This window comes from Delphinapterus leucas, chromosome 8 (genome assembly GCF_059928025.1).
Source record: "Delphinapterus leucas isolate spDelLeu-1000000601 "Yukka" chromosome 8, BTC_Dleu_Yukka2, whole genome shotgun sequence".
Lineage (NCBI taxonomy): Eukaryota > Metazoa > Chordata > Mammalia > Artiodactyla > Monodontidae > Delphinapterus > Delphinapterus leucas.
Genome location: NC_143136.1, coordinates 21264187 through 21276988, shown reverse-complemented (window position 1 = coordinate 21276988; position 12802 = coordinate 21264187). Strand labels below are relative to the sequence as shown.

Sequence of the window (12802 nt, the reverse complement as noted above, 5' to 3'; positions counted from 1 at the left end):
GACTATAGGATGCTCCTTTTTCACATGTGGAACTGAGGCCCAGGGAAGTTGCATAACTTGCCCAAAGTCACACATCCAGGAAGCAGCAGACCTGGGATTTGAACATAGACTGTTTGACCACACTGACCACATGTAGCTTGTTTTCCATGTACAACATGGAGCTAATAATGGTGCCCAGCTTATAGCGTATTGAGGAAGTGATGAGATGGTGCATATGAGTCTCTTGGCACTGTGCCTGGCTTAAGGTAAGCAGTGAATAAGTGCAAGCTACAATATTATCCCCACCTTGGAGATTCAGAGTGTTTCTGACTGTCCCCAGTCCTGTGTCCCCATAGCTCCCTTTATCACCACGCTTACAGCCCAGTGCTATCTTCATGTCTGCTTGTCTTTCCTCCCTGAATTTTGTGAAAGTCTCGATTACTGGTACTCTCGATCTCTGTGTCCTCAGTGCCCGGCACAAGATCAGCCACATCACCCGAGATTCCTGGGGGTTTGTGAAAGCAGGGAATGAATGAGTAAGTGTGGTGACATTGCAGGAGGGCAGGGTGTCACATTTGCCTATTTGTTTCTTGTCATTGCAGATGTCAAGACCAGGAAGTGGAACTTTCTCTTGGAAGAGTACAGTAAACTAAGTGAGCTGACCACCTTGCTTGCTTTATATTATGCTGTTGTTAAGCCTTAATTATGTGCCTTAAATTTAATGTATTTTGAAAGAATCACCTCCTTCCTCCCCTCCACCGTGGTAACTTCGCATGCTTGTGTACAGGACTAGTAAAGGTGAAGTTGGTCTCGGGCAGCCATGACCCTGTGCTCTGGGACGGCGGCTTTACAGCAGCCCAAGCAGATGCAGGGTCTCATCTTCCATCAGGGTGAGGCGCTACTAGTCAAATTCTTGAGGCCTGTGAAACCTCACACCCATCACAGAAGTATTAGAAGTGAGGGTTTGTGGATTTGGGGAATCAGAGGCAAGCTAGGATTGCTGAGCTTAGATGGAAGCTACTTTAGATTCCCTTTAAGAACAGGCTCTCTCAGCTTACTTCTAGAACCAGATGGTCTGTGAAAACTGGAGAGCCGTAGTGGTTACAGGCTTCATCATGGGCTGAGCCCTGCCAGAGGCAGAAGCCAAGGCCGGGGCGCATCAGCGTTTAATAAGCGCTTTGGAGTCTCACCAAGGGAAGGGCCATGTGTACAGATGTAACTACAAGAAGGGGAAGCCAGTTTGGGCTCATTTTTCTTCTCTGCTCTGCTTGGGGGGGGGGCAGTGAATGAATTCCAGTATGCCAGAGAAAGGGGGTGGGCTGTGGTCATAGCTCAGCCTGTCCTGGAATACCAGTCTGTCACCCATCTTCCAGACCGTCGATATTCTGCAGTGGGTGTGCAGCCGGCACAATGGAGGTTCCTCCTGCCTGACCCCCTGAGAACTTTCTGGTACCAGGGTTCGGCCAGGAGAGACATGCTCCAGCTCAGTGGGGCTGGGAGTGGGGATCCACATCATTGGCTGTCTTGCCCACCAGGCTAGGGCTTTAAGGAAGAGGGTCTCTTCCCTCTGTCTCGTCCTTATGTGACTTACTATGCGGCGTCAGGTAGGTAATTCAATATTCTGGGTCCCATGTGTCCCTTCAGTAAAAAATGGGGTGTTTAATCCATATTTGCCCTACTGACAGAAATTAAATATAAGGGAAGAGCTTTTGATTCCTTGAGGAAAGACTTGCTGCGAACTCGAGGTTAAGTTTGCATATGATGGGCTATTTAGTGTCAGCACCACTAGCTGAAGCAGGAGGATGGCTGACGTTGATCTGAGACCCCTTGGGTCTGCTATTTGGAACTCGTGACTTAGAGCAGATTATTTGGCCAAAGCTGAATTTTTGATGAACGGCAGGAGTGAGTTTGTCCCTCTCACCCCTTTGTCTTTCAACCACAGAAAGACATATAAATATGTGAGCTATAAAGGCTTTGACTTTTATGGAGCAAAAAGCAGGATATTTACAGCACTAGCAGATGAATGTAATGTTGAAAAACCATGACTTGCAACTTACATAGCATCATATAATGGTTCCAAGTCTTGAGGGCCATAGATTCCTTGAAACCTCTGCTGAAAACAATGGATTCTTCACCCAGAAAAATGCACATAACAGCCACACGTAAGATTTTGCCTTTGATATTAATAATTCCATGGGTGTAGAGTTAAGAATTCTAGAGTCAGGGGTTCATAGAATATAAGACTGATTCTCCCCCTTTCATAGATTGGGAAAAATTTGGACCCAGAGAAGGAAAACAGTTGTTTTCCTTGTTGGGAGCCTTGTTAGGGTCACAATGAAGTCTGACTAAAATTGCAATTTTGAGTTTGTGATGTGACCCACTAGGAACCTTAGAAGCCCAGGTCTACGAACTAAGAAGCCGAGGTGAAGAGGTGCTGCAGAACACTGCAGTTCCCAGTTTAGTTCCAATTCCACTGTTAACAGATTGTAAACCTGGGGAATTTGCACCTCTCTCCTCACCCCTAGGTCTCGTATGTGAAATCAGATTATTGACCTGAGCTAGTGACCATGTGCGTATGAAACTAATTAAGAAATGATGGTGGGAACTGTGTGTGAGTGCTCACTGCTAACGTGGTGACTACAGTCTCCAGGTCAGGCCAGTCGCAGAGCGATCCTCTTCCCTCTTTTCTAAGTGACTTGCTTCCTCGTGCCCACAGTGAAGTTGGCATAAAGCCTTCTGTTTTCCCCCCACCTGTCAACAGTCCAGAAGGGTTCTTCGTCCCCCTCAATGATCTTGTCAGCTGCTATTTGAAAACGTTAACATCTCTCTGCTGTGCGGCCCGGTACCGTTCTGCCAGAGAGCTATTTTACAGAAACACTTCTCTATGACTCATGAAGCCAGACTGCACATTCCTGTCGTCTTCCAGCACAGGGAAGGGATAGCAGTGAGTCGTTGACAGCGAATAGAGGCTGTCTCAGAAACACACTCAGTTGACTGAACCAGCAGCAGAGGATTTGGGGAGATAGTAGTCGACAGGAAGCAGAGTAGAAAGTGGTTTTTGTTCCTCTTGAGTGGCTGAAAGGACATAATGCTTACAAAGCACTGTGTTTCACAGCAGCCGGATCCTTAGCCCTTTCTTAGCTTTCATCAGGTATTTGAGTGCTGCAGATCACTAGAATTAAAATGAAAGCACGTGGAGTGCTTAGTCTCTTGAAGTGTGCAGAAATCAGCATGCTCAGATTTAATTTGGAAGCACGCAGTGTATTTCTGCATCAATATGGGCAGTCTTTTATATTAAGCAATCATCCTTACCTGATTTCTTATCATGGTGATTCTATTCATGCAAACTGTTTCCAGAAATAACTGGTACCTATATTTAGGGAAAGAGAGAGATGGATTTAAATATACTGAAAAGGCAAGACAATTTAAGGTGGCGGTAGATGGCTCAGCCCTCCATATTCACATCAGTATTTGCAATTGCCAATTGATGGCTGTGGCAGAAGACTTTTCGAATATCTTGTGACCATATGGAGTAGAGAGCTGACAACCTTAGAATTTCAAGTAATATTGGGAAGAAGTGAAATAGACACAAGTTCTCTATTTGATTCCTTCTGGATTCCTGGAGAACTCAGCCCCTTGGTGGGTTACTATGACTATCTCAGGGTGCCCCGAAAAGGTAAAAGGTAAAGGGCAATCAAGGATCTGTAAACAATGGTCACTCTCCTAACTCTGCTAGTTAGATTTTTCAAAGGAAATGTCGAAAGGGAAGAACATCTTGAAAGCTACAACTGTAGGACAGCAGGCTGTGATTAGAAGTTTAATGATAATTCTACTACCAGGGATTTCTAGGTCTATCCTCTTTTCTCTAACTTTAATTTTTAACTTGTCTTCTCCTGCCGTCCCCCACCCCCCAGAATTATGTTTTATTTATATCTCTGGTTTTTTTCTTCTTTTTCTGTTTCTCTATTAAATAAAGGGCTTTTCTTTTTCCTCTTAATTTTAAAATCAGGTGAAGCTAAATTCCTTCAAAGAGAAAAATCAGTGAAATTGATTTTCTTTTATTTCCGTGTAGATCCAAGGTCATTTATTTTTCCCACCTGGGTTAAAGACTCTGACTAGAAGAGATTTCCCCATCCATTATATTGGGGTCTGGAACCAGCACACATGGAAGGAAAGTAAAGACCCCTAAATATAAGCTTTAATTGAAAGAGAGTCATGGTCACCCTTAGTAATAGTTTAGACTCTAAGCTTAGCGGGGGTTGGTAAACTTTTTTTGTAAAGGGCCAGATAGTAAACATTTTAGGCTTTGTGGGCCATGAGGCCTCTGTCCGAGCGACTCAGGTCCACCGTTACGGCATGAAAGCAGTAAACGACAGTCCATAAACAAATAGGCACCACTGTGTTCCAGTGAAACTTTATTTACCAGAACAGGTAATAGACTGTTTTTCCCACAGGCCTTAGCTTGCCAATACCTGTAAAACTCACCTCTCTCAAGAGGAGCTGCTTATTCTCTTATGGAAAAGGTCAGAAGTGTGCAGGGCCATGTGCATTGTTGTCAGTTGGTGGCCTTTGCCTGGACTCTGCCCTTTGTTGTTGTTTGTAAATAGCACTACTGTCCTACTGATCTTTCTTGGAAATACCTGACAGCTTCTCTGCATAGACCATAGTGCTTCCTTGCCTGGTGACAGCATATAGCTTAAAGTTCTCCATCTTCTCAAACATCGAAACCAAAATAAAACATAAGGAGAATGGAAACAAGACAAGATTTATTCATTTTAGGCCTTGCTTTTCCTGGGCTGATTTTTGAAGAATATGGGTCCTTATTTATTGAATGGGAATACTAAGATAATTTTTTAAATGACTTGAGGTTAAAAATAGGTAGGTCGCAAGAACACTTTAGTTCTTTCTGGTGTTTGTGTAGTGTAGTGAAGATCAATTTTGCATTACTGAGTGCCCTCTTGTTTGCAGACACTAGGAATAGAGAGGGAAAACTGGTTCTCTGCCATGCATCTGTCTGCACCCAGTTTTCTCGCCAGTTACTTTTCGGAGAAGATGGCATGCAGCAGAATTCCAGCCATTGAACTTTGTGTCTCAAAGCCCCTTCTTTTTCCCCCAGAAATCTTGGACATTAACACTCCAATTCACACACCTCTGTTCTCCTTTCTAGTGGAAAGGGTGCGCTGCCTTCCACAAGTTCAGCTGGATCCTCTGCCCAAGACCCTCACCCTGGCTTTCGCCGCTCAGCTCCAGAAGACGTCTCTGTGTCCCGTGGCAGACATCCCCGAGGCAGACCTGTCCAAAGTGGATTCCAAGCTGGTGTCGAGCCTGCTGCCCTTTCAGAGAGCTGGAGTCAAGTAGGTTCTTCATCTGTCTTCCTCTTGCTCTCTCCTGCTCAGATTTATATCGCTCACCACGGACTGGCTTCAGATGCTCCCTCTTGCATGATGCTCCTCTTTCACAGCCGTCTAGAGGCATCTGGGTATTAGCATTAAACAGCCCAGGTGCACTGTCACCAAAGCCTGATTGTACCCACTGATTTCAAATTCCATAAGTTAATTAGGACTCTGTATTGCAAGTGTACAGAAACCCAACTCAAAGTAGTGTAAGAAAAGAGATTTCTCATTGCATGTAATAGAAAGCCCAGGGTCTCTAAAGAGCTCATCAGGACTCTGTACCCCTCTCAGCTCTGCTTTCTTCTTAGTTTGCTTTGTTCTCAGCCAGGTGCTCCTCAAGTGTGGCAGCAGGGGCAGCCAGGGGCTTCCGTTTTGCACCCATCGGTTCTGCAGCCCAGCGGAAGCAACTCTTTTCTAGTGGGTCCCACACCGAAATATCTGAAATTTGGTGCTGACGCTTGAACTGGTCAGTCACTGTGTCTTGGGGGGCTCGGAGGTCTTACTGGTAAGACCAGGTGACAGGCCCATCCCTGGAGCGAAAGGGTAGGGGCTGCCTCACCCCAGTTACTTGGACTGAGAGTGTAAGGTGGTGGTTTTCCAAAGGAAAGTGCTCTTATTATATTGATGGAAAGAAAAAAAGATAAGCCCGTGTCCTGACCTGTCCCTTTTTCTGCAGTTTCTTAGGAGAAACAAAATGACAGGTTTGCCCCAAGTAGAAAGATGGGAGGTGGAGGAGAGGGCAGAGGTTCCATGTAGAAATAATAAGAGCTAGATCTGATGTCAGGTCGTGTGGTTGGAGATAGAGCCCCATGCAAAGGAAGGACCTACATTGTCAATGGACATGGCCCACAAAGGCAGCCTGCCCGCGTGCAGCCCACTTGTGGTGGTTTGGTTAAAGCTTGGCTGCTGTCTCTGTAGGATTTTGTTCTCCGGGTGCAGTTTGGGCACAGTGGGACCTCACTGCATCCCCACGGTCCCAGCTCTGCCCACACCCTTTTCTTCCTTTGCCTTCCAGCTGCCACCTCTCTTAGATAACGCACTTTGCCGTTTCTTTCATCTGTTGAGATGTCCTTTGGGCCTTGTTTTACCCAGGCTCAAGGTGGGTTTTCCCTTTCATCTTTCTTCCTCCGTCTCCTTCATTAATGCTGAGAGAGGTTGCCCACCCCCAGCTCCTGGGCAGCCCCCATCTTCAGAATCCAGGTTCTGGAGATCCCTGGGCACATGCAGTGTACGCTGAGAGGTGGTGGGTGCGAGGCACCCCAGGGTATGTACATCAGAGCCAGAGCACAGCCAGCTGTTTCTATCTTTTTCTCTATGGCTCTGAAACTGCTAATGGTACTTGCAGCCTTTCTTCAAAACTTTGCATTAATTCCAGATTTTAACTTTCATTCCCTGAAGTGGAGGAGTTTGGTATTAAGGGAAGGGCTATCAATTCCATGTTTTTGTTTTGTTTTTTACGTAAGTACTACAACTGGAAACTCATTTAAATGTACGGAGCAAAATCTCTTAGATAGATATCAGCCTGCTCTAATATCGAAACGGTTCCTTTTAATAGAGGAGTGAGTTGAGACCAAGGAGGACAGTCCTCTGTCTAAAGCTGCGCAGTTTCCCAAAGTGGAATTGGGGCTGAAATCCTGCCTTCTGATGACGAGTGCAGCGTTTTTTGTGTAAAGCCAAACTACGGCATTCAGCTGTGCGATTGTCTCTCTATTATCCAGGCGACATCTTTGTTCTCAGTTGTGAGCACTTTGTTCCTTAGTTGGACTACCTCGAGGCAGAGTAAAAGGAAAGGCTATGAAATCCAAGGGTCTGTTCTGCTTCGGGAATGACCAGGTGGATGAAGCCGTGCAGACATTGTAAATGGTTGCGACGCCTCGGAGACTGAAACAAAAGGCCCTCCCTTGTTTGTTGCATAGGTGCCCCTGGCCATCCTGACCACCAGTTTTGTAAATCAGAAAGTAATGTAAAAAAATAAGTCTTTTATAACTTGTCTCTCTGCATGCGTCTGTCTGAGTTGATCCCAGAAATGGTCCGGAAGATTTCACCAAGGTCGGCATGACAAGGGGAGGGTGGGCTCCCTTCCCGCCCATTGCAGGAGTCTGGTGGCCACGGCCAAGGGGGAGGGGAGGGGGCACCACCTCTCACCAGGTGGGCCGTGTGGCAGCTGGGAGGACAGAGAAGTGCCAGGACCACGACAGGACGCTCGTTGTCTGCTGAGCCTGGGTGTCCTGGGCTCACGCCCCCCGCAGACCCGCTGCTCACTTTCCCACCTTCGTCGGGCACTGGCTTCTGAAGGGTGGAAACGCCGTTTCCAGGCAATTCAGAAAGGCCGTGTGCAGCCCGGAATTCTTGTGGGCCATAGCAGCTGCTGGTCAGAAGAGGGGCCGTTCTCTGTCTTTTCTGGGTGAGAAGGAAAGGAGAAGAGCTAGCCGACTGGCTTATCATCAGGTTTCTGAGCCAATGACCAGTTCTTCAGGAATTCCGATGAGAGAGGAGCGGTGTTTGCAGCAGACCAGGCATCTGGCGCTGGGGACCCTTTTAGCTTTTCTCTGATTCACATGCCAGTCGAGCAGGTCACCATCACTGTTTGTGTCTTGGTTATTTTTCTCCTTTGGGGGAATAATTGTTATAAGGGAAGCACTTCCCCAGCACTTACGACGGCACCAAGCGCTGTTTTAAGTGCTTTAAACATCATGAAGCCCCGTAACACTCTCTGGGGTAGACCTCGTCGTTATTCCACGTTACAGCGGAGGCACGAGGAGGTCAGATAACTTGCGTGAAGGCACACGGTGCCCAGGTGGTGGAATTGGGATTCCAACCCAGGCCAGTCGGGCTCCGAAGGAGTAGAATAATAATTCCATGCTTTATTCACAAACTGTAAGCAAGGGCTGCTGCCCTGGAGGGCTTGGGGACCCTGGAGGCTGCTAGGTAATGAGACACGTGGCTGAGGTCGGTACCCCTCTTAGACAAACACTCTTGCTCCATCCTTCTCTCTGGCCATCCTTTTCTCCAACGCTTTCTGTCTTTGCCAGCTTTATGCGTACAGAGTCCTCTCTGATCTTGAGAAAGCCATTTTTCCACCACACCGTCTCTTCTTTCTTCCTTTCCCGGCAGATCCCTCATGTGATAAGCGTGCCCCTCCCCGCCCCTCGTTAGGGACTGTTTCCCACGCTCTTCCTTTATATCCCCTGGGCCTCGCCTGCGCGCCGGGCAGAGGGTGACTCCTCTTACTGGAAACTCCCTCCCTCGGCTTCCACGACCTAATTGTCTTCTAGAGCTTCTCCCTCCCCTTCGACTACCTTTCACGTGGTCCCTGTCTGTAGTCTTTCCTTGATTATTCTTACTCTGCCCCCTGTTTGGCCCCTGGCTTCCCTCTCGGCGGAGCAGGTCTCTTGCGAGCCGGTAGCCCACACCGAGCAGCCGTGTGGCTTCACGCGGCAGCTCGATGGCGGGTTAACCGACGCCCTGGGAAGCGCGCCGTGCTCTGTCCTGACCGTGTCTGCTTTCAGTTTTGCCATAGCGAAAAGAGGCCGCCTGCTGCTTGCTGATGACATGGGCCTGGGGAAGACCATCCAAGCCATCTGCATAGCCGCCTATTACCGGAAGGAGTGGCCGCTCCTGGTGGTGGTACCGTCCTCTGTGCGCTTCACCTGGGAGCAGGTCAGCTCTCCTGGTGCCGTGATTTTAACGAGGAAGCCTTTCCTCAGTGTCAGAGTCATCAAATGACAGTTTGGGGACAGGACCTGGGGAGCTCCAAAGATCTGTCTCAGCTGGAGGAGGAAGGGAGCCTGCTGAGGGCAGGCTCCTGGGTTTCTGAGTTAGAATCAGGCTAGGCCTTTAGGGAGGAAGGGCAAGGCCTTACCAAGCTCAGACTTGCTTCCGTGTCAGTAGACGCTTCCTGAGCACCTTCGGTGCCCCTGCAAGGAACACCTTTCACCTCTACCCCACTTAAGTTTCAAAATAGTTTTACTTCCTTTATTTCCCTTAATCCTTAAACAGCTGTGTCCAGCAGACACAAGATATTAACCCCATTGACAGATGAGAAAACTGCGTCTCCAAGAGGTTAAGCCCCATGCTTGCTGCTAGCGAGGAACGGTTCCGGGGCCTTGAGGTCGCACCTCCTGTCTTCGGGCTCAGGGCCCACACCGGTAGCAGGTGGTGTGGGCAGGATGTTCACAGTCTACCGGGCACCTTTATGGCAGAGAAACCTGACATGACCATTGTATTATCACTCAGCTGTGAGCTTTGTCTCCCGTAAATCCAGGGATCAGCGTGGTCCCATGAAATGAATGAAACTCTACGTAAGCAAACGTGGTGAGGATGGAAGATGTGGTTCATTGTCCGTAGCTTTTCCCAGCTTCGTGCTCCTCGAGGTGGCTGTCGGCTTCCTCATGCCGAGGCTGTTACTAAGCCCCCGTGAGCTGCTCCTGGGGAAGAGGCAGCTCTGCCTGCAGCCACGGGGCCTGACGCCCAGACATGCCCTTCCAACCCAGGAGAAAGCAAAACTTAAAAAAAGTGCATATCGAAACAGTACCTCACTCTTCTTGTGCTTGTGATCTGAACTGTGCCAGAGCCTCTAGGAACTAACAGTTCAACACATGTTAGATTCCCACAGCACCCTCGGAAATTCTAGGGAAGAATAGATGGTCAGAGGCTTATAAGCAGGACAGAGCCTGGCCTCGCGCTCCCGGAATCAGAATGGTGTCAGCCCAGGCTCACTGGGAGCACCCAGACCCCCGACCAATGACAGAGGCACCTGGGAGCCGTCCACTGGCTCCAGGTACTGGCTTTGGCTAGAGATGGCAAGATTTCTGGGGAAAGGAGGTGCCTTTGTAGAAAGCACTGAACATTTTCATCATCTCAGTGCCTTTGGTGTACCAGGCTCTGCTAAAAATTCCTTGATAAAATTCCCCTTTAAGACAGTTGCATTCTTTCCTCGCAGAAACTTGTCATCCTGCTAGAGGTCACAGAAGTGGAATCCACAGACACCCCAAAGCGACTGCTAACAAGGGCTTGCTTACCGAGGAGAGAAGTGTCCCGTTAGTGGAAAGTGAAGGGGTGTGGGTGGGTGGGAGGAACAGGGAGGCGACGGTTGTCCGTGGGGACAAGGTTATGCTGAATGCAGGAGGGCGGGAAGGGGAAGAGACCGAGTTTGTCTTCAGGGGGCGTTAACGTTGGTCTGCGTGGAGAGAGGTGGTGGGTGGGTTAGCGGGGCCACAGCTGGCATCTGCCAGGCTGGATCACCACTTGGGTTTTGTTCTCTCCTGTCACCCCCAGGCCTTTCGTCGGTGGCTGCCGTCTCTGAGCCCAGACCACATCAACGTCGTGGTGACTGGGAAGGACCGCCTGACAGCTGGCTTGGTCAACATTGTCAGTTTCGATCTTCTGAGCAAGTTAGAAAAGCAGCTAAAACCCCCTTTTAGAGTTGTCATCATTGTAAGTGACTTGGCAGAGTGTTTAAGTACTTTATCTCTGGGGGAACTTTCTGCTCGAAAGCTCCAAGAACTTCCATATCTGTAATCTCATGGAGCCTCACTAGGTTTCTAGGAGAGTAGAAATCACTGGCTTTGTTTTGCAGGGAAGTGATCTTTCATTTCTCTCAAATAGCGCTTCTCGACGCTGGCTACATATTAGGATCTTCTGGGGCAGGGGCGGGCGCTTTTTGAAACCTTGTGGTTTACTAGGTCTGTACTGGGGGTTTCTAGCCCACCTCTCCCCACGGGGGGTCACGCTGGAGGCGAGCACGCGAACCCCCGACAGCCCGGGGCTCCGGGAGCTACAGCCTAGACAGCATGGACCTGTGCCTCCATCTGGTGCCCTCCTGTTGGCGTGACTCAGACGTGCAGTTCAAACAGTTCATAGATTTTCTTCCAGATGATATAAGGACGCTCCCTTCCTACCAAAGAAAAGCGCTTTTTACCCTAGTTGTTGTTTTTTTAAAGGAGGCTTTAGAGTTTAGAGTCCTGCTCCCAGATGTGATGGTACATCTTTTAGCTGCCGCTTTCCTTCTTCTAACTCCTTTCGTACTCCAGAAGGAAAGTCTAGAGATGCTGGCTTCCGGCCTCCTCTGTCAGTACTCAGTGTGTCTACATGGCTCACAAATACAGCCCTGAAAACGTGTGAGTCTCTCGCATCCCCACTCCCGTCCAGCCAGCTACCACCCCTAGTCCAGGTGACAGACGTCCTGGGGCGAAGCCTGTGGTGGATGGTTTCCAGGGGAAGCTTATCCTCGCTTTTCCTCTTGGCAGAACAGGGAAGCCCAGTGCCTCTGGGTAACACAAAAGGTTTTTTATTCAAACACGTGACTTGAAAAAGCCAGTGGTGTTTTCCTCCTCTAAAAATAGGATTCCCTACCTACAGTGGCCTCGCAGATCTTGCTGCGCATCTCGTCTAGTGCACATCTCATCTAGAAGGAGCTAAAGAAAGGGCTTTTAGAAAACTCTTTGAGGACCTCTGAGTCACTCACGTCAACAAGACTGCAGTGGGGACTCTGCCTCGGGTTTCCCGGCAGCGGGCTGACTGCGAGGGAGGCGCCTTCGTCCATTGGCTCAGCTAGCCAGAGGTCGCAGGCAGCTCTGTGCCCTGCCCAGGGCTGTGTGCCGCGGGTGTGGAGGGAGCGGTCAGCCCCTGGTCTCCGGGGAGCCGCAGTCCAGTAAGACAGACCGACACACACGCAGATCGTTACAGTCCGTTCCAGGGCTTTCGGAGACGCGGGAGCCAGAGCCTGTGGGAGCTCAGGGAAAGCGGGGGAGAAGGCGTGGGCTGGGCCGCAGAGCCTTGAGCCAGCTCGGGGCACACACGGGTCTTCAGCACACAGTGTTAGTGCTGTGCAGGGGGGTGGTGCAATCTTACAAGCCAGCAGAGCACCTTTCAGGAGTTTGTCCCATGCCATGTGCGAGGTGGGCAGGGCAGGGGAGTCGCCAGCCCCACTTTGCAAGTGGAAAACTGTCCCTGAGAGATGAAGCGACTCGCTCACAATGTCATAGAGAGGATGCCCCAGAGCCTGGTCCTTGCCCAGGCCCCCAGCCGTCTCCTTGAAGGAGAAAGCACTAAGAGAGGCAGCCTCAGTGCGACGCTGTACCAGGGTCAAGCTTGACGTGGGCTCTCTCTCCGTCTGCTCAGGATTTGGCCTTGTTCACTTACGTGACTGTTTCTTTTCAGGATGAATCTCACTTCCTCAAAAACATTAAGACTGCCCGCTGTCGTACAGCTGTGCCCCTCCTCAAGGTGAGAGCTGCTGAGGACGGGCTTGGTGCCTGAGCCCAGTCGGCACTGAGATCTGCTGTATTTTGCTCGGGCTGGACTGATGTCCAAGGGGAGCAGGGGCCGCAAGTCCAGGGCTGCAGGCCGTGGATGTGACTTAGCATTGACTCAGGGCATCTCCACTTAGGACTTTGGTACCAGATTCGTTTTTCTTCCTAACATCCTGC

At 49.5% G+C, this 12802-nt stretch overlaps 1 protein-coding gene across 2 annotated transcripts in view; it reads left to right on the top strand.

The window, feature by feature from the left end:
• The window catches only part of SMARCAL1 (SNF2 related chromatin remodeling annealing helicase 1), a 52531-nt gene that overhangs the window by 8278 nt on the left and 31451 nt on the right, over positions 1-12802 (top strand). For both annotated transcript variants that reach the window (XR_002643752.2, XM_022567635.3), the window contains exons 6-10: positions 582-632; positions 5147-5333; positions 8882-9032; positions 10650-10808; positions 12534-12599. Coding sequence is in view for 1 of the 2 variants with exons in the window: in XM_022567635.3 (XP_022423343.1) it covers positions 582-632; positions 5147-5333; positions 8882-9032; positions 10650-10808; positions 12534-12599 (614 nt within the window). In the remaining variant the exon portion in view is untranslated. The remainder of the gene's footprint in view (positions 1-581; positions 633-5146; positions 5334-8881; positions 9033-10649; positions 10809-12533; positions 12600-12802) is intronic.